The 20,446-nt window shown below is 42.8% G+C and overlaps 1 protein-coding gene across 2 annotated transcripts in view; it reads left to right on the plus strand.

Annotated features, from left to right (window-relative positions):
• Positions 1-1,329: 1,329 nt before the first annotated feature.
• Positions 1,330-20,446, plus strand: part of LOC122186829 (protoheme IX farnesyltransferase, mitochondrial) — a 94,490-nt gene continuing 75,373 nt past the window's right edge. Inside the window, exons 1-4 of one of the 2 annotated variants that reach the window (XM_042883780.1) lie at positions 1,330-1,429; positions 1,964-2,091; positions 3,175-3,478; positions 12,153-12,277. In XM_042883780.1, the coding sequence (XP_042739714.1) occupies positions 1,387-1,429; positions 1,964-2,091; positions 3,175-3,478; positions 12,153-12,277 (600 nt within the window). In that variant the 5' untranslated portion in view covers positions 1,330-1,386. The remainder of the gene's footprint in view (positions 1,430-1,963; positions 2,092-3,174; positions 3,479-12,152; positions 12,278-20,446) is intronic. The other variant, XM_042883781.1, reaches the window with a different exon arrangement.

Consider the following 20,446-nt stretch of genomic DNA (forward strand, 5'->3'; position numbering starts at 1 on the left):
TTACTTGTGTTCACTAAAAATCTTATTATTTTTTTTTCCCTACGATTAGCTTTAGTGGTTAAACCCAAACGGGTATGTGACATTCGGAGTTCCTTAAATCATCGTTATCGTTTCATAAGGAGGTATTTCTCTGCCTTGAGGCCCACGGATAACATTCTTCTTAATTAGGAAAGTAGTGTTTTACCCCTTCTCTACAGGGGTGCAATTTATTGCCCAAGTGAAAGGCAATGAAAATCATTAAACCTTAAATCTCAGCCCTGACACAGAACCCTTGCCTACTTCAACCTTTTCCTCCGTGACCCGAACTGCCCCAAAACCAACCAGCCATCCCAGCCCTCTATGTAGCCATTGTGCGTGTTTGCTACGTGGTGCTTATTTTGTTTTCGCAGGTGTAAATTTAACTTGAGACCAAATCTCTGAAAGTTACAAAAACTTGAGATGCAAACAGGAGTTGCGAAGTGATATATGCTGAGTGATGAGAACTCAGAGTAAAACAGGATATTAATTGTAAGAAATGTGAAGTCCTAATTTCTCCCCAGCTCCCCAAATAGATTAGAAGTGGAAATAAATGCTTCCAAGTAGGATATTCTTGGTGAATTAGAGTGAGTGTTTTCATTTTATCTTCCTAATAATGATTTAAGATGACTTTTGCATGAATTTAAACACTATAAAGAAATGAAAGCCTGGGGGGAAGACAGTTCTGAGGCAGATTTCCATGTTAAAATATTGAGAACCATTTTCTTAAACATTTCAGTGACTTATTGCCCACATCCCCTGAGCTTGAACTCTTAAGAGAAAACATTTTAAAGCTGTCTGGGGGTGCGATTATGCTTTACAGCTTGAGCAGTCCGAGCTGTTCTCCTCTCTTTCTGGTCAGACTGCAGCAGACGATGCTTCCGCGTGCCTTGCACCAGCTTTCAGCCAGTCAGACCTGCCCTGGGGGGCTCAAAAAGCAAAATGAGTGTTTTCCTCTTGAGGTCAGCAAGCTGAGTCTGCTCAGCGGATCCAGCAAGGATCAGCTCTGCTACAAGGCAAGGCAAAGCAGACTGCGCTGGGGAGCAGCACCCCCTGAAACGTGACCTCCTGCAACACGCAGCTGATTTCAACTCCCCCAAACGTCTTCAGCAGCTGAATACCAGCGTGTTTTGGATGTCCGTTTTAAACACTTGGGTGATGTTGTGAACAAGAACGCGCTCAGCAGCCCAGCTGCGATTCACCTTTATTTTTACTGCACCTCACTCTGGTCGTTCTTTTTCCACGTATGACACGATCCCCCCCCCCACACACACCGGAAGTGCCGACCCGGAAGTCATTTAGAGGTCAGAGCGGGCAACATGGCGGCGCCCAGGCGGTGAGAGGAGAGGGCGGCGGGAGCAGCGCGCGGTCATGAGTGCTGCCCGCTGCTGCAGCCCGCCCCAGGCGCTGGCAGGTACCTCGGGGAGGGCAGAGCTGGGGCCGGTGATGTGGTGGCTCGGGGGCAGTTGGTCGGTGTGTGCTCCCCGGCTGTCCCGGCTCCTGTGAGGTGTCTCAGTGCGGAGCGGCCGGGGCTGATTCTGCCCTTCGGGGTCGTGTCACTGCGTAGCGTTCCTGTGTGAGCCCGTTCTCATCTCTGTGAAGTTAAACGCAGGCTACTAACGTACAGGGCACAGGTCTCGTTGTCAGCGTCCTGCCTTGTGCCTGCTGCTTTCTTTTAACGCTGCTCGTATTTGAGATGGTTGTGGAGTGCAAGAGGAGGAAGACAAGTTTAGCAGTACGTGTTGGGGTGGGGTGGGTAAACTTGAAAGTAAAGCCCCATGGCCTGTGCTTCTAGCTCACCTGTCGGGACTCCTCACATACGTCTCTCCTGTCCCAGTGGCCTGGTTCCCATTTCTTGTGGTGCAGTGTCCCATCGAGTGACATGCTGCAAGCTGAGTTAAAGGTAAGAGGAGAAACTGAAACTTAATGTTCTCTTCATTTCTTTCAGTAGGGATATTTGTCTGGCACTTGAAGAAAGCAGGAATCCGGCAAGTCCCATGCCAGTTTGTGCACCTGTGCCGAGCACCTAGTGACAGACTGATTACATTTCAGTACTTTAACTTTCTCAGACGAATGGTAAGTCATGGAATGTATTTATCCCATATTTCTTATTCTTTAAATATCATAGTATCATAGAATGGGCTTGGGTCAGAAGGAACCTCAAGGATCATCAATCTCCACACCGCCTGCCACAGGCAGGTCCACCAACCTCCACATTTTATACTAGACCAGGCTGCCCAGCTCCCCATCCAACCTGGCCTTGAACGCCTCCAAGGATACAGCATCCACAGCCTCTCTGGGCAGCTGTTCGAGCATCTTACCACTCTCATAGGAAAGAACTTCCCCCTGACATCCAACCTAAATCTTCCCTCCTTCAACTTCAAACCATTTCCCCTTGTCCTGCTGTTATCTACCCTTTCAAAGAGTTGACTGTTTGTACGCTCCCTTTAGGTACTGCAGGCTGCAATGAGGTCACCCCGCAGCCTTCTCCTCTCCAGGCTGAACAAGCCCAGCTCCCTCAGCCTGTCCTCATAGGGGAGGTGCTCCAACCCTCTGATCATCTTTGTGGCTCTCCTTTGGACCCTCTCCAACAGCTCTCTGTCTTTCCTGTACTGGGGGCCCCAAGACCTGGACACAGTACTGCAGATGGGGCCTCACGAGGGATGAGCAGAGAAATTGAATTAATTTCTTATTTGTTAAAATTCTGTTAAGACAATCATTCATTTCTTATAAAGATGTAGAAAGTTGAGTACTTATTTTGGGGGGCTGGGGTTATAACAAACCTACGTGTACCTCTTTGCATATACCTGAATTAATCATTCATAAATCTCTGATGGTTTTAAAAATGCATTAAGAAAAATTTGCTGTTGAAAGCAGAAGGAAAAAGGGAGTTTGTTTAGAAGCAGTTCTTCGAGGTTAAGTAAATGTCATTGAGATAGTTGGGAAATGGAAAGATGCCTTTTTTGTATGTTGTCCAACCTAAGGAACTTTTTTTCTGTCCACAAAATAGGTGTGAAATTCAGGCTATCTCAGTCATGTCATCATAGGAAGTAATAATCATCAGGAAGACTAATGTAGCAGTAATATCGGTGATGATAACAACGTGAAGTTGACAAAAATATCTTAATTAATCATGTTAAAATTTATCATTCTGTCTAGTATGTAACACAGTACAACAAAGACCTCAGCCAGCGAGCGAAACCGAAGTCAGATTCAGTTGTGTCTCCATTCCGTGAGAGTCAACTGGATCAAGAAAGAAAGGTCATACACCAGATTACGCCAGTTTCACCTGTTCATCAACCTTTGTCTGAGTTGAGAGAAATTAAGGCAGCTGCAGAAATTGGAGACCCAGCCACGCCACTAACAGCAGAATCCAAAGAAGAAAGGCAATGGAGAGAAATGAAGCTACGGCTGGATGATCTGCCAGGAATTCTGGCACGTTTGTCCAAAATTAAGCTAACAGGTACTACTGGTTATTTTTTCACTTCTGTCCATCCTCTTCGGTATTTGGAGTTCTCTGCCATGTTAATGGTACTGTGTATGTTTTTCTGTGGTAATTTCCACTTGGATGACACAAAGTACCTGAATCCCATCAAATGTGTGCAGGGAAAAATAATTTAGAGCAAGTATTTCTTTGCCCATTCAATTTATTTACATTGAGGAGGGGCTTGCATTATATCATCAGCTAGCTTTTTGGGATCATAGGTGAATGTTGATTAAAAAAAGAAAATAAGGTAATACTGGATTAGGAAGTGATTTTATAGCACTGCATTGAGATAAGGCTTCTGGAACAGGCTGCCCAGGGACGTGGTGGAGTCTCCTTCTCTGGAGATGTTCCAGACCTGCCTGGATGCCGACCTGTGCAACCTGCTGTAGGGAACCTGCTTTGGCAGGGGGTTGGACTCGATGATCTCTGGAGGTCCCTTCCAACCCCTACAGTTCTGTGATTCTGTGATTCTTTTCTTAAGTTTACCATCCTTCTGTTCTTTTCACTTACCTTCTGTTTTAGTACAGCTAAATATTTATGGCATCATGTCATATTAACAGTACGAAGAAAAGACAATTTGAATAATTTTATAGTTTATAAAGGAAAACATTTGGGTGTGATCAGGTATGTTTTCTGAAATAATGCAAAACTTACCTGTGTAGTCCATAATGGAATTGTACCTTCAAAGCAGCAGTTCTAGCAATTGCCTTGTAGCCTAGCTACGTCTATTTATTCCAACAGCAATACACAATAGCTATAAATGATTTCTTTGCAAAGTGCCAGTGTTGTATGTAGGGGAAGGTAATGATCTGACCAAAGCCTTACATTTTGTCTCTATCAGGGCCAAGAACAGAAATATTGTTAAGTCCCTACTGTGGTGCTGTTTCCAGAGAATGAAATAGATTCTTGATAATAAAGCTGTTATTCTTTGCCATAACGGTTTGTTATAACAAAAATCCTGAATTCAGTTTACTTTCTGAACGTTTTTGTTCTGCTGTGTTTTCACTCTTTGTTTCCCATGGTGAAATTGTACTGATCACACACAGTGTACAATGGCTATTTAAATTTTCCTCTGCTGAGGAAGCCTTCTAGTTCTCAGTGTTGGTGAGACATCTCACCTTTTGGACTTCACTAAACTTTATTAATAGCCTTGGTGATTTCAGATTTAGGCATACAAAACTCCTACTGACACATTCATCAATTCTCAGGATTATTGCACTTCAGGTTTTGCAACAGCTTTGTGATGTGCAGTCAAAATTATTGCCTCTTCTTTCTGCATGTCTAAGTGGAAATCCTAAGTCACAGCTTGAAGCAGTGATTGAGCACCTGGGGGGAAGGCAGGGCCAACCCAAGGGAGCTCAGGTGTGTGCAATGCAGCTGAGTGACTGGAAGGGGTGGAACCAGGATGCAGCCTTTCCCAGACCTCATTTAATGGTTAACAATGCAGGTAAGGGGGTCTTGTTGGAGATCTCTCTGTACCCGAGGCCTTCCAAGGGTAAGCAGCTTCTTTCTTTTATTTCTGTGCCCACAGCTGCTGCATTTGAGCAAGTCCCCACTTGCTGCAGCCTGGGGCCTTGCTGTTTTGCTGTCATTGCTGTACTTTCCATCGTGTTACGGTGTGATACTGGTCTGTCTTCTCCCTACTGGGCTGTTAAATTTTTAGCAGTGTTTTGTTTTTGTAGTGCTTACCACAGATAATACATAAGTGCTTCATGAACAATTAGCTCTTGGCATCTTTTCAATGTGGTGATTTTGTTCAAGTGACTGTTTTATGTGAGCTTGAAGCCTGTGCTAGTTATTGAAGTAGGATTAAATTTAATAAAAAAAAAAAATTGATCCTCAATAATCCAGAATAAAAAGGTAGAATTCTGTGATAGAGCATTTGATTTATATGGGGGCTTAGGAGGAGATGAAAAATCAGCTCTTGTTTTAAATGCTTAAAACATACATTCTTAAACTTGCTGCTATTCCTTAGGGGGAAGCTCTTTGTCACAGGGGTGCTTCTCAGAGCTGGAGTTTCAACAACTGCCCTTAGATGAAAGAATATCTTTTTTTCTGGACTCTTTATGTAACCTCACTGTTGCTACCAAACTTCAGTACAGATTCTAGTAGTTCTTGTTTAAATGCTGAAGACAACGTTGCAGGAAACAGAATGCTGGTCTAAGTTAAAGTGTGGTGTGGTGTTAAAGTGTGGAAAGCTGGGGAAGCTGAAGGTTACAGAATTTCATTTGGTGAAAATCTGTTGTCTTCAGATGTGTGAGGGAGCTGAGGGGATGAGCTTTGCAGCTGTGAAGAAGGTATAAAGATAGAAGAAAAAGTTAATCTCTCTTTATGCTGTGATCTTTGTGTATTTGCAGGGAGACTTCATAGAAATTGGGGAGCATGAAATGAATTTGAATGAAGAGGGGTTTGTAGGAGAAGAGTTCTGTTGGTCCTTTGGGTTGTAGGATAGCGTGGGAGGCAAGAAGGAACAATATTGGGTGTAACGTGTGAAGCTAGAAATGGTTTTAGTTCTTTATCTGAGTTGTGTTATCATGTGGGCAGATCCATGTTCCGTGCAGAGTCTGGTGGCAGCGGTCTTTGGTTTATTTATTCCTTTTATTAAAGAAGAAAATAGATTCTCTGAGGTCACTTTTATTTTTGCAAATGGCACACAACCCAGTTCCCTTCGCCATGGAGCTCTGATAGATCTCATATCCCGTGTGTTGTTTTTGGCGGGCTCTTTATTTATACTCTTTAGAGTATGAAATAACAAAAAAAGCAAACTGCATCATGCTGAAATGGGACTTCCTTGTGCCCCCATCTTTTCCCGCTGCTGAAGTAAAGATCGTGTTTGTTTGTGTTCTGAACTGTAATTCACCTTTGAAAGGAAATGAGCTTAGTTATTACCATACCCTCCTGCCTCATGTAAACTATAGTTCATAGGACTCTGCCATTAGGAACTGCCTTCCCAACAGAGGAAGATTTTTTTTGTTTGTATTCCTTTGCCGTAAGAAATGATTAGGGGACTTTTAATTACTTGTTGTGTAATCTACCTTCTTGGGTTTGGTTTCCATCCTCTCCCATCCTTGCATTCTCTGCTGGCTTAACAGCTGTCTCTTACCATCCTGGCACTGAGAAGTGAATGCATCTGCCTGATAAGTGTTCAGAATTATAAATGTAATTGTTTTCAGCTTTATCACAAAGTTCACGTGGAGCTGAGAAAAGTAGAAAGAAATGTGGCACTGCAGTAATTCTAATCATTCATAATGTGAACACGTTAAGAATTTCAGGCTCTCTCATCCCCTTAAACTTCATGTAGTGTTTTCCCCTGTGGGTTGCAGATGAAAGCTGAAGTGAGCTGTGCAGGGAAGCTAAACTTCAATTTTGAATGTGGGGGAAGTGTGACAAAGGCACAGAGCATGGAGTGCCCTCCTTAGTGAGCTGTGCCTTGTGAACCTCGTTGTTGCTCCTGCACTAAGGGCTGCCTTGCACTTTGCTCTCCTGGTGATGAGGACTGGTTGGCATTACAGCATGTTGTGTAGTGCAGCTCTGAGGAGAGGGTGTGTATCATCAGTCAGTTGTAAACGAAATTGCTGGTTTCTGAACAGCTGTGGTGTTTTTATCTACATTGCAAGCTCATTGTGGGGCTGTCTTTAGCTTCTTTTGGGCTGTGCCTGGGATTGTTGAGTCCTGGCTCTTGCTTCTCATGTGGCTACTGTGATACCAACCTGCAGTTCTTGGTAAATACAGCCTAATACTCCTATGTTTCAGTTGTTTAATTACCTTTATCCCGTATTTTAATATACAGTGAACATTTCACCTCCTAAAACACGTACATTTGCATCTAGTGGCTGTTATACACATTTATGGATTAACGGCTTGCTTTTTACCCAGAGTCCTTCCTCCTAACGTTTTCAGATTTTATAGTATCGCATTGCAAAGCTCTTCTATTTCCTAACTCTTCAAAGCCATTTTAGAAACTTGGTAGTTTTTTTCCCCAAAATACACGTTAACAGTTAATCTGTTAACATATGATGAACACTTCTATTCTGATTACAGAAGCCTTGTTTCATATCTCGCTGACTGGCTTCTGGGCTGGGTTGCTTGCTTTGGTTCTGTGTGCCCAGCATCCGTGAGTACAGAGGCCTCTGAATGACTTCAGGAGGCCACTTAAGCTAGTATTTCCCAGGGCAGGACCAACTTCAGGTGTATCGTTCCTGACTTCATGTTGCTCTGTTCTAAAAACCACCCAGGGCTGGATAATAACCAGCTTTGTCCCTGTCCTTTCTGCTGAAAAGCTTCTTGGCGGATCTAACAGAAGCCCTCTTTTGCTTCCATTTAAGTATGTTACTATTTCTGCAAACACCAAGGAATCTAGAGACTCTCTAAAATTTGTTTTGCTGCGTTGCTCTGACTGAGGATGTGAGATGTTTGGTTGTCTCAGAGAGTTCAACCCATGATCCTATTCATGTTACACAAGAACGATGATCTATACCTCAGGAGAGAGTTCAAAAAGGCAAGCCTTGGGGTGCTCATACCTTGGTAATTCTGGAGTCATTTGTCATCTTTAATAGAGTCGTTCCAGGGTTTACCTCAGATCAGAATGGAACCTGTTGTGCTTTGTCATTGCCTGGGTGCTGTGTGTGCTATGGGCTGACTCGAGGGCTGGTGGAATCAGTGCTCCGAGGAAGCCCACGGATTTGTTTGGTGTTTGTTTTTAAGGCAGAGATTTATGGGTTGTTCTGCTGCTATCTAATCATTGGTAGCTCCTTCCTCAGGAAGGAAGATCTGGATGTTCCCAAATCAGGGGCCAGAATTCCTTGTGAAAAGAGAGTTGGAAGAATCTGTGCTCTTGTTCTCAATCCTTTTTTACATCCGTTTTTAAGAGAACAATCCTATTTTATTTACTAGGAAACAACCAGAGCTTATTAGATGCATTGCTTATGTATGGATCTGTCTGTATAGTAGTAGTGATCCTCCGGCACAGACACACTGAAGTGGAAATGAGGAATGGGGATGTGTGCTCCTGCCTGGCGCTGTGCTCGTTGACACCCTGCTTCATCCCTGCATCCGTCACCTATCTGCAAAATGAAGATGATGGTTATCCAGCTTTGCATAATGATTCTGAGCTTCTCAGCTGAGTTGCTGGGCTGCCAAGTGCTGGAGCATTGATGACTAAATAAGGTGTCTGTGTGTGCATGGGCTGAAAGTCTGCTTGCAGCTGCCCCAGCAAAAAAAAAAAAAATAAAATAAATCATCCATTTGCTTTAGTAGAGTTCCAGAATGTTTCTGCTTCAACTGAGGGCAAAATTCTTTAAATTGTGGTTTTAATACAGCCAGAAACATTGAGAAAGATTTATCAGTGTTCCTTGTATTGATTGTTAGAAGTCTGTTTTTGGTCCTAAATGTATCTTACAGTCCTGTCACAGTAGTTCTCATTCTCTGGTTATTAAAGCAGTAACTATTATCCTATCAAAGAAACAAAGCTTGATAGTGGTATTTTACCGGCAGTTACTACCAAGAAAACTAAAGAAAGAAAAATAAACTATTATTGCAGTTTTTCCATGCATTTTAAAGTTGCTCAACAGTGAGAGCTGATTGCTGTTTGCATTGTGGTATTGCAGCCGAATTTTATACGAGATGATTTGTTTCAAATGAGTGTCCCAAATTTGTTTGCCTCAAGAGTTGGGCTGTCTGTAGTGTGTGGGCTATGGTCTGCAACAAAACATAGATGGGCCTCCTTCTGCCTTTAGCTTCCCTGAAAGCAGTGTGTGACACTTGAGGAATTCCACCAGCTCTTGAGAGGTGCTCCCTTACAGGCAGTGTCCCTTATAGGAGTACCTAAACTCTTGTGATAGAACGAGGGAACTGTGTCTTAAAATAGAAATCCTTTTGCTTTTGTTCTTCCATGTGTGCTGGTGTGTCATCAGTGCAGGGACAGAAGGGAAATCTAAAGCTGAATTGGTTTGCTTTGGTTTTCTTACCCATTTATTTTGGCTTGGCTACTTTTTAATAGGAGGTAAACAAAATACAGTGCAGTGATTTGCGTGCTATAAATACAGAGTTATAAAGGCAGATTACACTGCAATGAAACTGAAAAGGAATGCAAGGAATACAGTGCACTGTAGACCTTTTGAATGTGTTATTGCTGGAAACACCATTATTCACTTTTTTTTTTTTTTTGCACCAGTGCATTAGCATTTTTGTTTTCATTTAAATTGAAGTTGTAGACAAACGTGCCTTGTTAATTGCTGGTGAAGATGTTTAAAAGATGTAAAGTTAGGTTTAGGTTGAGATCATAAGTTTAAATCCTGGCTTCTTTTTGAAGATAATGCCAGCTCTCATCAACAAATCTTGAAAGGATCGATTTCAGCTATTCTATAATAAGGTGAAGTTAATTTGGTCCCTAAAGCACTAAACTAACAGAGATTAAAAAACAAACAGTCAATGACCTCATTCCCTTGATGTGATCTCAGTTAAATATACTTTTCCTTCACCAAGAAAGTAGAAGAGTAAATTATTGCTTCTACAGTAAAGGAAAATAAACTTCTCCATGCAAAGGGACGTTTTCTTATTTGCTTTCAATGTGTTGCATTCAAACTGCAGGGCGATGAGACAAGCAGCAAGTCTTGTGTGCAGAGCACAGCCCTGGCCAGCCAAAGTACCTGTGTGTGAAGATGTGCTGCAGCCTCTTTGTAACAGGATCCCGATACGTTGCTCTGAAATGACGGGCTGAAATTAATCTGGAGAAATCAATTGGGACTTTAATTAGCACTGTAGCTGTGCTGTGTGAGGATCTCTGTGAGGTCAGTGTATGGAAATGTTACACTGACTGTTTGCCAATCTGCTCCACCTTTCCTCTTCAGTAAATGAGTTGGTGTTTTCCCATAATAAATTGGTGTAAAGTGCTCTGCAAGATAAGTTTTAATTAAATTCTTGTCTAGAAGTGGAAGGGTGATTTATTATGCCAAAAGATGAATGCAATCACTCTTAGCAATACAAATGCCACTGTTTTACTCTTCTCTTTTGGGTGTATTTTTTTAAAATTGGTTGTAAACCAATGAGTTTAATATTTTCTTGTATTCTCTGCTATGAAGGATGGGAGTTTAGAAGCTGTGGAAGCAGGATGCTGTTCCTCTGGCTCCTGAAGAATTGGGGTGCAGCACTCAGAAGCAACAGTCCTGTATGTCTGTTAGTCTGCCTGGGGATTACAGGCTCTTCTGTGATTTCACAGCTGCTCAGAGGGATGAGGCTTCATCACAGGTTCGTGGTGGCTTAGGAGCAGCTGAAAGGAGCAGAGGGGAGAGCCAGGTGTGGGGAGGCAAAGCCATGGGCTTTGCTTCTTGTAAGCCTTGCACTTGCAGACAGCTTGTGTAACAGCCATCCTGTGAGTCCGTCACGAGGCTAAGTCGTGTTTATACCAATATTAGATACATTATTATCATAATATTCGACTGCTGATGGATTTTAATAGTTGGAGGAAAGTTTTGATGAGCAGCAAGTCATCTTCAGTGTCGCTTTATGATTAAATCCTAATATTCTTATGTAGGCACAGTTCTGGGAAGCAGTGCTTTGCATGTACATCCTGCTGACAGATCCCTGCCGTGTCATTTACGTTTTCATCTCAAGTAACACTACTCAGCAGTAATCCCAGCATTTTCAGTCAGCAAAGGTTATTTATTTGTCACTTAACTATGGATAAATAGGAGGCTTTGTAAGAATTGGGAAGATGAGAACGTTTGGATTCCTTAATGCATACCTTTAATTTGAGGACTGGAACATAGTTACAAGCAAAATGTTTTTTAACTGCTTTGTTTAATAACTGCATTAATTTTTGATTGTAAGTTTTGAGGTCATAAGCAAGGAATTCAGTAAGTGCTGGCTTTTATAGTACAAGAAGTTTTTCATTTTGTAGCATTTCTTGCCAAATGCAAGTTTTGTATGACCTATTATTTAGGTGATTGCAGTATTAGGACTGAAACCTGGGTAACTTTAAAGATGTTTTTTGCAGTTATGCTGAAGTTATAATTTTGGATGACAAAACTGATCTGGATTTCTGTTAATCCACTGGAATTTGGACTTCTTTAAGTGTTGCTAACTCTGTGTGGTGATGTGGTTGTACCTTGTGTCTGAGGTGGGCATGTCCCATGGAAACAGCAGAGCAAATGCTCACGCAGCGAGGTTACTGAGTGCACCAGGTGTTGTTTACATTTCCCTGTACACTTTTTGGTTTTGTGCTCTGCTTAACAGACTTCTATAATTTGATATAAAATGCATCTCAGCTTGCAGTTTTCCTTACTGTTAGACTTTGCAATGGTAGGTGGGCTACTGGGAAGAAACATACCTCGTGTGTTATATGAGGCAATGCAATCCTATATCAATCCATACAACAAAAAGAACAGTGGTTTTATTCTCACTTCTAATTATATGCTTATGGGTCTGGGTTTCTCATGTCATTGCTGAATGTTCTTCCTCCCATCTTTGCCTTAGCTAAGCAGCATTGGTGTTCACAGTGCTTTGTTCTTGGAGCTGCTTCGATCCAAAAACAAGCAAAAAGTGAATCTGCGCTGGGATTCTTTCAGGACATAAACACCTTAACAGTAGTGGTGTGCGTAAAGGAGATGGTTTCTTGTTGATGCCCTGAACCATGCTCTTGCTTGTGTTGCAGCTCTGGTGGTAAGCACGACGTCTGCTGGCTTTGCCATGGCCCCTGTCCCGTTTGACCTGCCTTGTTTCCTGCTCGCCTCTCTGGGAACTGGCCTGGCTTCCTGCGCTGCCAACTCCATCAATCAGGTCAGTGCCTCGGCCCCTCTGTGAGCTGCTGTGTCCCAGCTTTGGGAACGCTGCCTGGTGGGAGTGAATGGCAGGGTGTGCTGTGCCTTCAGCTGCAGCCCCAGCCCTGGGCTGTTAAAACTGACACCACGAAAGGGCGACGTGTCTGTGAATTCAAGTGGAGTTGCTAGGCACGGTGTGTTTATTCAGAATTGAGTTGATGAGGTTTTAAGCCTCCCAATAACAATGTTTATCTTGATAATACCGTGCATGGATCACTGCAAATGACACAGGAAGAATGGTGTAATTGGAGTATCGGAATAGCCAACAGGGCTCCAGACTGATGGGCTTGGATGCTGCATTGCATGACCTTGTGGGATCTGTCTGAAGGAAGGCTCGGAGCTGCTTGTTCATTGAGTGAGATGTTGGTGGGGTTTGTGCCTGTGTTCAGAAAATTGAATTATAGCTTGGAATCTGGGTGTCTCCTGTGCATCTCTAAAACACATTGAAAGTCTCAGCCTTGGGTAGCTGTGTTATGCTGCAGGTGTTGTAGCTGTCACTGCTTGGCTTCCTTTCATGTGTGGCATCTCTCAGCTCTTCTGCAGCCCAGCTGGGAAGCAGAGTTGCTGTTATGCTCCTCCGAAGCCCCAGAGGAAAGGTGAACTAGTGAACTAGTGCAGAGTGGAGTTACATTTCTTTTGCAGGCCATATTTGTCAGTGACACCTTTGCTAGCGCTTTGTGGGTTCTGCAGTCGTGTGGGGGCTTGAGTGCTGGACTCCTGTGCTGGAGCAGAGTGTGGAGCCTTTGCTATGAGCTGCCTTCTGCAGACGCCCCTCATGGGTTAGCCTCATTGATGCTTAAACCTCATAACATTTCAGGTGAAGGCACCTGTGTGCTCTTTAGGGTTGCTCTTGTAATACACCTCTTGTTCTGACTCAGATAAGCGCAGGTGGTGCTGCTTGTCAGAGTTTAGAATTAGGGAGGGCCACCAGCCTTGTGTCTGTTCATTCTGCAAAATAGGAGAGGTGCTGCATTTTTGTACTGCCCTGGAAATATTTAGATGAAAACACCTAAGTACCCTTAAAAAATGATTTTAAGACTGTTGCACTGTGCTTTATGAAGGATGCATTCGTGCATGTTTCATACAGGGTGATCTGGACAGAAAAGCTGTTATACGCTGAAGTGCTTTGGTATAATTTCAGAGATACGTTTTCTCCCTTTCTGCAGGTTTTTCAATGTTTAAAGATTTGTTTTGAGCCTGTCAATCTTTTGAAATATTTACTGTCATATTCACTATCATATTTACATTCCCTTTTGACCTGGATACTGCTGGACTCAAAAGGGAATCATTTATTGTTCAGACGCTCTTGTGTAATGTGTCATTCTTGAGATTCAGATGCATCTTCCTGCAGACAATATTCATGCACAGAAAATTGGTGTTCCTTCTCTTTGGCTTCCATATGTTGCCTGATGTTGTTTTGCCTTTTTAACCTCTTGCTTTTCAAACTCTTGACATTATTTGTATCAGGAAGCCCATTCTGTAATATGGAGTTTGGGATGGGAAAGGAAAGGTGGAAGTGTGATAGTTTTGTGGCTGGGTCCATAATTTGCTACTTATTCAGTGCCATCTCATTGTGAGGTCAACTGTGTGCTCTGTGCAGGGAGGCTTATTGCAACCTCTTGAAGTGTAAAACTTTTGCACAATTGGGGCTGAGTGTTTTAAATTTGCACCCTTGCCTTTTTTAGTCTTGGCTCTTTAGGCAGGCCTTGAAGGCAGCTACTCTTACTAAGGAAAACAAAGCAGAGTTGGTAACAAAGCAAAAGAAAGCAGCTGTGGTTTATGACCTTGTCTATCAATAGATCCTTTCAGTCGATGATTTTCCCTTTCCTGACGTTGCTATTGGTGCTGTTTGTGTCTGAATGGGCCGGGAATTTAATTTTCAGTAAATACTGTAAGCTGGGGTATGTGTCTTGACCTCTGGGAAGGAGCACGTTTGACTTGGAACTTCCTTTTATTGCTACTTTGCTCTGTCCATTGCTCCCAGCTCACATCCCCTTCCCTGGCAGCTCATGACTCATGTTTCCCTCGCCGCTCCTCGCTGTCCCTCAAGGACCTCTTTATATGATAACCGTCTTTCCGCTTCCCTCACTGCTATAAATCTGTGCATCTTTAAGGGCAACTCGTCTTTCCCACCCCTCATTTCCCTGATAAATCTGCATTCACAATTTACAGTCCCCAAATATGCCGTGGGAAGGCAGCGCGTTGATTATGTCAGATTCCTGCCCGTGATTTAGGACAGGATGTGAAGAACTTGATCCTGTGGAAATGCAATAGAGATTCCATCGTGGATGCGCAGTTCCAAACTTATGAACGTTCCAGTTCTGGGCTTTGTTTTGCTTTTTGCTTTCTCTCCACCACATCGGTGCGGTGTGATGGGAGCTGGGGCTGCCCTGCAGGCTGAGCTGGAGTTGGATGCATGGGGACTGCTGGGGGGGAAGGGGGGCTGCACAGAGAGCAAGAAATCATGGTTTGTGGGTTTTTTTTTTGTTTTTTTTTTTTTAAAGGAAATACTCTAAAATAATCTTTCAATTATCACTTCCCTCTTGATTTGGGGTTGCTGTGTGCCATTCCTTAAACGCTTTTCTTGTCTAACCATAAAAGCTGGAATGCAGCTCCTTAACCCGCCTTCACTGTCCTAATAAGAAGTGGTGGGAGTTGGTGGCACTGTAACAATGGAGAATAATAGAAGTCTGGTTGGGGTAGTTATCAACCAAAGGCATGCGTTTACGTACAAGTTCCTTTCACAAGCCATTACTTCTGGCTGTAGTTTCTGATGCAAGCAGAGGTAATGTGTTTTTATGACACTTGTGTGACACTGGATATCTATTTTAGAAATTTAGTTTTATTTTACAAATGATAGGGAAAGAATTATTTCAAATTATCCTGGAAAATACAGATAAAAAGTACTTGATCTTGGGCTTGCGTTAGCAGAAAGCACGGTGTGTGTTCTACATGAAGTCACTCCAGAGCTTTGTTTACAAAATTCCAAGAGGAGCACCCTGCAGTAAGTCATATTGGACAGTGGGTGAAACAGGCTTGCAGAAGCTGCGATGCATTCTGGTGGTCTGGGTGCATATCAGAGGATCCTTTGGTTATCCTGGAATCAGTGTTGGGTCTTGAGCACGGAGCTGATGTGGGAGTTGATTCCTGCTGGAGGTGCTGAGGGAAAGATGGTGTTTTGTTTCTCTTGTCCTCTCCCAGCAGTTCTGCCTCTGCCTCACTTCTCTCCATCACAATACTTCAGAGCTGTACGTCTCACCTCATCTAGCATTTTAGTGGCATGCTAATCCAGTGGTCCCCAGTTTTCTTCCACATCACACAACACTGTGTTATATCCTTCAGCCCTTCGCTGTTGTACTACAACATGTCACCACGTTTCAGTCCCACCTGCTCAAACTGCTTTCCTCCTCTTCCTTCTTTTTTTTTTTTTTTTTTAATGGCAATCTTTCTTTTTTCCAGCATAGAAGCAACTGGAAATTATTTTGGACAGGTGTTCCCTATTGGTGTTCTTTCTTTTTGAAAGCACTGGTATTTATATAATACAGTGGTTTTAATTTAAGAAATAAAATACTAATTTATTTACCAAGGAATAGCTTGAGACACATTTTCATTCCAACCCCACGGAGTCAGGCAAACGCACTAGAAAATCCCATTATAAGAGACCAGACTTTATTGCAGTTATAGTAAGGAAATGGAATTATGTTTTGGGATTTAATCTAGTAAATGCTGCGTGTTAATCATGAGTAAAACAAATAATTATTCCTAGCTTTCACTTTTTAAAAAATATCTGCTTTCCTGACTCTTTCAGGTACGTACTGGTATAGATGTAGAAGAGGGTATTTCACTTCAACGTTGTTCCACAGAAGTGACAACAAAGAGCAATCAGGACGTTGGTTTTGTGACAGCCTGGTGAACGCTTACCTCATCCTGTGTATTTTTGTGTATTATGCTTCTGCTGTCATTGAAATGGAGTGGGAGAGAAGAATATTAAGTTAGCTGATAATCTGCTGCCGTTTCTTAGCTCTGGGTTGTTCTTTTTTTGATGATTTTTGAAATCTGACTCAAGTTTCAAGGAGTAGAGCCTTACATTTATATTGTGGAGAAAACATGTCACTTTTGAGACTTCTAAGATACTAGCCTCTGATTTATGGGAAAAGAGATAAAACATGAAGAGATGTTTACAGCACAATACATGGCATTAAAATGTTAAAAGAATCACACGCGCGTTTTATATGTCAAGTACATTCTTCTGTAACTGCAGCATGGTTAAAAAGTGGGAGAGAGCTATAAAGATGAAAGCAGGATGTTTAAAATGGTTTGAATTTAGTAACTGAGAGATAAAATGATGTGGTTGGATTTGACTGATAGCGCCTTGGAAAGGAAGCAGGCTGGGGTGGATGTCTGAGCTGAAGCTGGACAGCCAAAAACAAGAACCTGGTTTCTCAGAATGAGAGAACAAATGTGGGGACAGTTCACATCCCTGTCCCTTCAAGGTCTGATCTGATGGCTGCCTTTGGCTTTTGGTGTCAGCCTCTCCTGACAGCTGTGATCCCATAGAAGTGCAGCATCAGTGGGTGGGAAGAACGAGTTCAGCGTTAAAAAATGGAGAAACAATGGATTTGAGTTAGCTGCCAGCTCATGGACCCTGAGTATCATCTTCTGTATTAACTGCCATGAGCATTTGGGTGCTAAGATGGGCACTAGACCAAAACCAAACTAGAGTGGATTTCTATCCTGTCTTTAATCCACTTTCTGTCTCTGCACTGACAGAGGGATAATTGTGGTCTTTGATATTTTACTATTCTGTAATGACTTGATAGACCACTGCTTACACAGCAGCTTAATGAATGCTAGAAAATTAATAAGCTTACTGAAATAAACAATTACTGCCATCTCTTCCAAAGAAAGTTAGCCAGAGTGGATATAGTATATTTTTGTTGTAAAATCACGTGGTGCTGGTTAAGGCACTTCCACTCCTGCTGAAAACGCTCTTTATTTTTGTTATACTTCATAGTCATTTTGTACATTTCTCAAGTTCTGTGAGGGAGTATGGAGGGGGTCCTGCTGGGGTATCCATAATGGATGCATGCAGGTTTGTGCAGTGCTGGCTCCAGGCTGTCATGCTGGACCAGATCACCTCCAGAGGTTCCTTCCCACCTCAGCTATCCTGGCATTTTGTTGTATAAATACAGCAATGCTCTGAAATCCTGCTCCACTGCATGTAGGTGATGCCATGGATAGCTGTAGTTATGGTCTGAAGCCAACACTGTTACAATTGTTCTTACACAAATGGGTCAATCAGAGTACCTGGAGTCAAGGGAGAAACCAGGCAAATTGATCTGTGTCCAGTGAGCAGGTTTTAACCTGATGGCCAAGGAGGAATGTAATCCATCAGAGTCATAATAATGCTCTTGTAGTCCAGTGTTCAGTCAGCAAACTGATGTTTGTTGTGTATCTGCAGTTTTCTGAACTGATATTTAAGGTCCATAATCTAGATGCAAGGAGTAGGAAGAAGTAAGTTGGGGTGGGTTTTTTTTCTTATTATACTTGGAATAAAATTTTATGAAAGAATGCATAGCACTGGTTGTCAGGAATCCAACACCTTGTTCTTCTCCCAAGACAGATTGGCTGTGTTAGCTTGCTTGCTCAGTTGAAAATGTAATTCATTTTTAAAGGCAGAAAAACACCCACGAGGAACTGGTTATCCCAACACCTGTGCTGTCGAGAGGAGGAGGGTGGCTGTAGACGTGCTGCCAGTTTCTAGAGTGAAGAGGAGCCTTCTGCTTATCAACTCCACATTTTGTTTCAGGGCTGTCGAGCACCAACAATTATTTTATGTGCATGAGACACGGTGTCTGAAACAAGTTTCGAGTATTAACTCAACCCTTCTTTCCCCTGTTGCCCCCCAGCCCCATCAAACAGCTTTCATTTGGCACCTGGGAGGTTTGTGTGGTTGGGTCTGGCTGTCCCTGTGAGCACTGGGCTTTTCCACTTGCATCTTCTTTTGTTTATGTGAGCTTTGTAAATATTCTTGATTCAAAGTTTCTCCATCTGAGGGATGTTTATTGCAAGATTTTTGACTGTGGAAGTAAGAATGTTTCACATTGGAGTGTAAGACCCCAAGTAAACTCTTTGCTTCCTGTGGCTGTTAGAAGGGATTTGAAGCGATGTGATGTTACTTGCTGTATTCATTTCAGAGCTGTTGTGGTTTCTGAAGAAATCTACAGAGAAATCTCTTAAAAGGACTGAAGCAGCAGAAGAAAGTAAAGCAAGGTTTAAGCTAATCCCTGTGGCAGGGGGTTTGGAACTTGATGATCCTTGAGGTTCCTTCCAACCCAAGCCATTCTATGATTCTGATGAAGAGAAAATGATGGTTAGACACTTGGATTACTGAAGAAAAGAAAAACAGCAGAAGGCTGACAATTCCCCAGGGCCCGCTCTCTTTATTTCCCTGTGAAGAAATTGAACAGTAAGGAGAGAGCAGCAGTAGTTTTTTTTTTTTCTGTAGCCTCCAAACCAGGTTTTCTTTGTTGTGCCATCGTGCCTAAACTTTTCCTACCAAACACATGCTTTATTAAATGTCTGAGGGCAGGTAGTGAGAACTTTGGATTTATGACAAAACTAGCATTATTAATAAGCTGTCAATCGGGCCCAAGTTAGAGGAGATGACCTTTGGTAGATGCAGATCAACTCTGCTCCACGTTGGTGGTTTTTCCCATTCTTTTCAATGTTTTGTCCACTTTTTTCAAAGCCTTGCAAATTTATTTTGCATCTTCCTCTAGCAGATTATCACAAGGCCATTTCTGAATTAGAGAACTTGTTCTCTATGCCAGAGCTGAGTTCCACGCAGCATATTTGAAAAATCAGGTAGTTGCACGATCGGTTTAAAGAAATGTAGAAGGATCCTATAAAGGCTTTCCAGAGCTTTGAGTTTCCAAATCAAAGCGTTCCTTGCCTGGCTATTAGCACCTTTCTCTGCTCGGTGTGTCCTGGGTGAGCGTTCCCTGGCTCTCCCTGGTTTTAGCCTGAAGTCCATCAGCAGCACCCCTCCCTGTTCATTTGGGATTAACACCTGATGCATCTCTGTCTCCCTCTGAAGTTCCCTTTGTTTTGACTGAGCAGATTGCCTGCAGCAGGCGGCCGGGCCTTTCATCTGCACACCCCCCCTCGCCCCCAGCGATCAAAAGATTGTCAGCAGTGGTTATTAAAACCCGGTGTCTGACTCGGGGTGCGGGGCTGGCCGTGCCGGAGGCAGCTGGGATGTAATTTACAGTATATAATAAATACAGGAGAAGTGCAACGCTGGAAGTCTATCTTGCGCTCTAAAGTGAGCTGATATATGCTGCTTTGATATTTTAACTGCTAGACAGCCTTCATTAGCGGTCATTGAGGATCATAACTTATGGCTCTGCCAGATGATTCATAATTGCAACAGTTAGATCGAGTTAGCGTGGAGGAATCCTTGATATTGAGTGGGAATGGCTGTGCTTGTGGAGATGTATTTCATGAGCAGTGGAAATGACGAGCACTAATGAGAACCAACCTCTGAAGGAACGATAAATTTTAAATGTAGAGATTATCTTTCCAAAGCATAAATTATTTGACCTACAACTGAAACTTGATAAAGGATCTTGGGAAAATGTGATAAATTAATGCATACCATTGTTGGAAGAAATTCTCTCTCCTCATATGCAGATTGCGTGAGTGTGGCACGTGAAGAGGTTTAGGAAGAAACCTCCGTCTTCCCAGGGCCCTGGAGAGGCGGCACTGAGAGCTGCACTGAGAGCCACAGAATCCTTTGAGTTGGAAGGGACCCTTAAAGGTCATATGAAAATAAATAAACCAGGGTTGTTCTTCACTGCTCTTTCCTCCCTCTGTGTGGTAGTGTAAAGCTTCAGATTATCGGGGAGCTTAAATGAAAATGTTTCATTGGGGTTCTTCTCCTTGTTCCATTTTATGTATATCAAAAGGGGAAACCATGAGGAGTGGGCACAGTGAAGGGGCTGCACGTGTGAGGAAGCAGCCCTGCTGTTTGCTTTCTCCTCTGCTGAATTTGCCCTTTCCTACGGCAGGCTTTGGTGATGCATGTGGTGCAAGGGTGGATGTAAGAAAAACTCCTGTCCCACCT

Source organism: Lagopus leucura, unplaced genomic scaffold (assembly GCF_019238085.1).
Source record: "Lagopus leucura isolate 7727_CA_CO unplaced genomic scaffold, USGS_WTPT01 Super-Scaffold_100040, whole genome shotgun sequence".
NCBI lineage: Eukaryota > Metazoa > Chordata > Aves > Galliformes > Phasianidae > Lagopus > Lagopus leucura.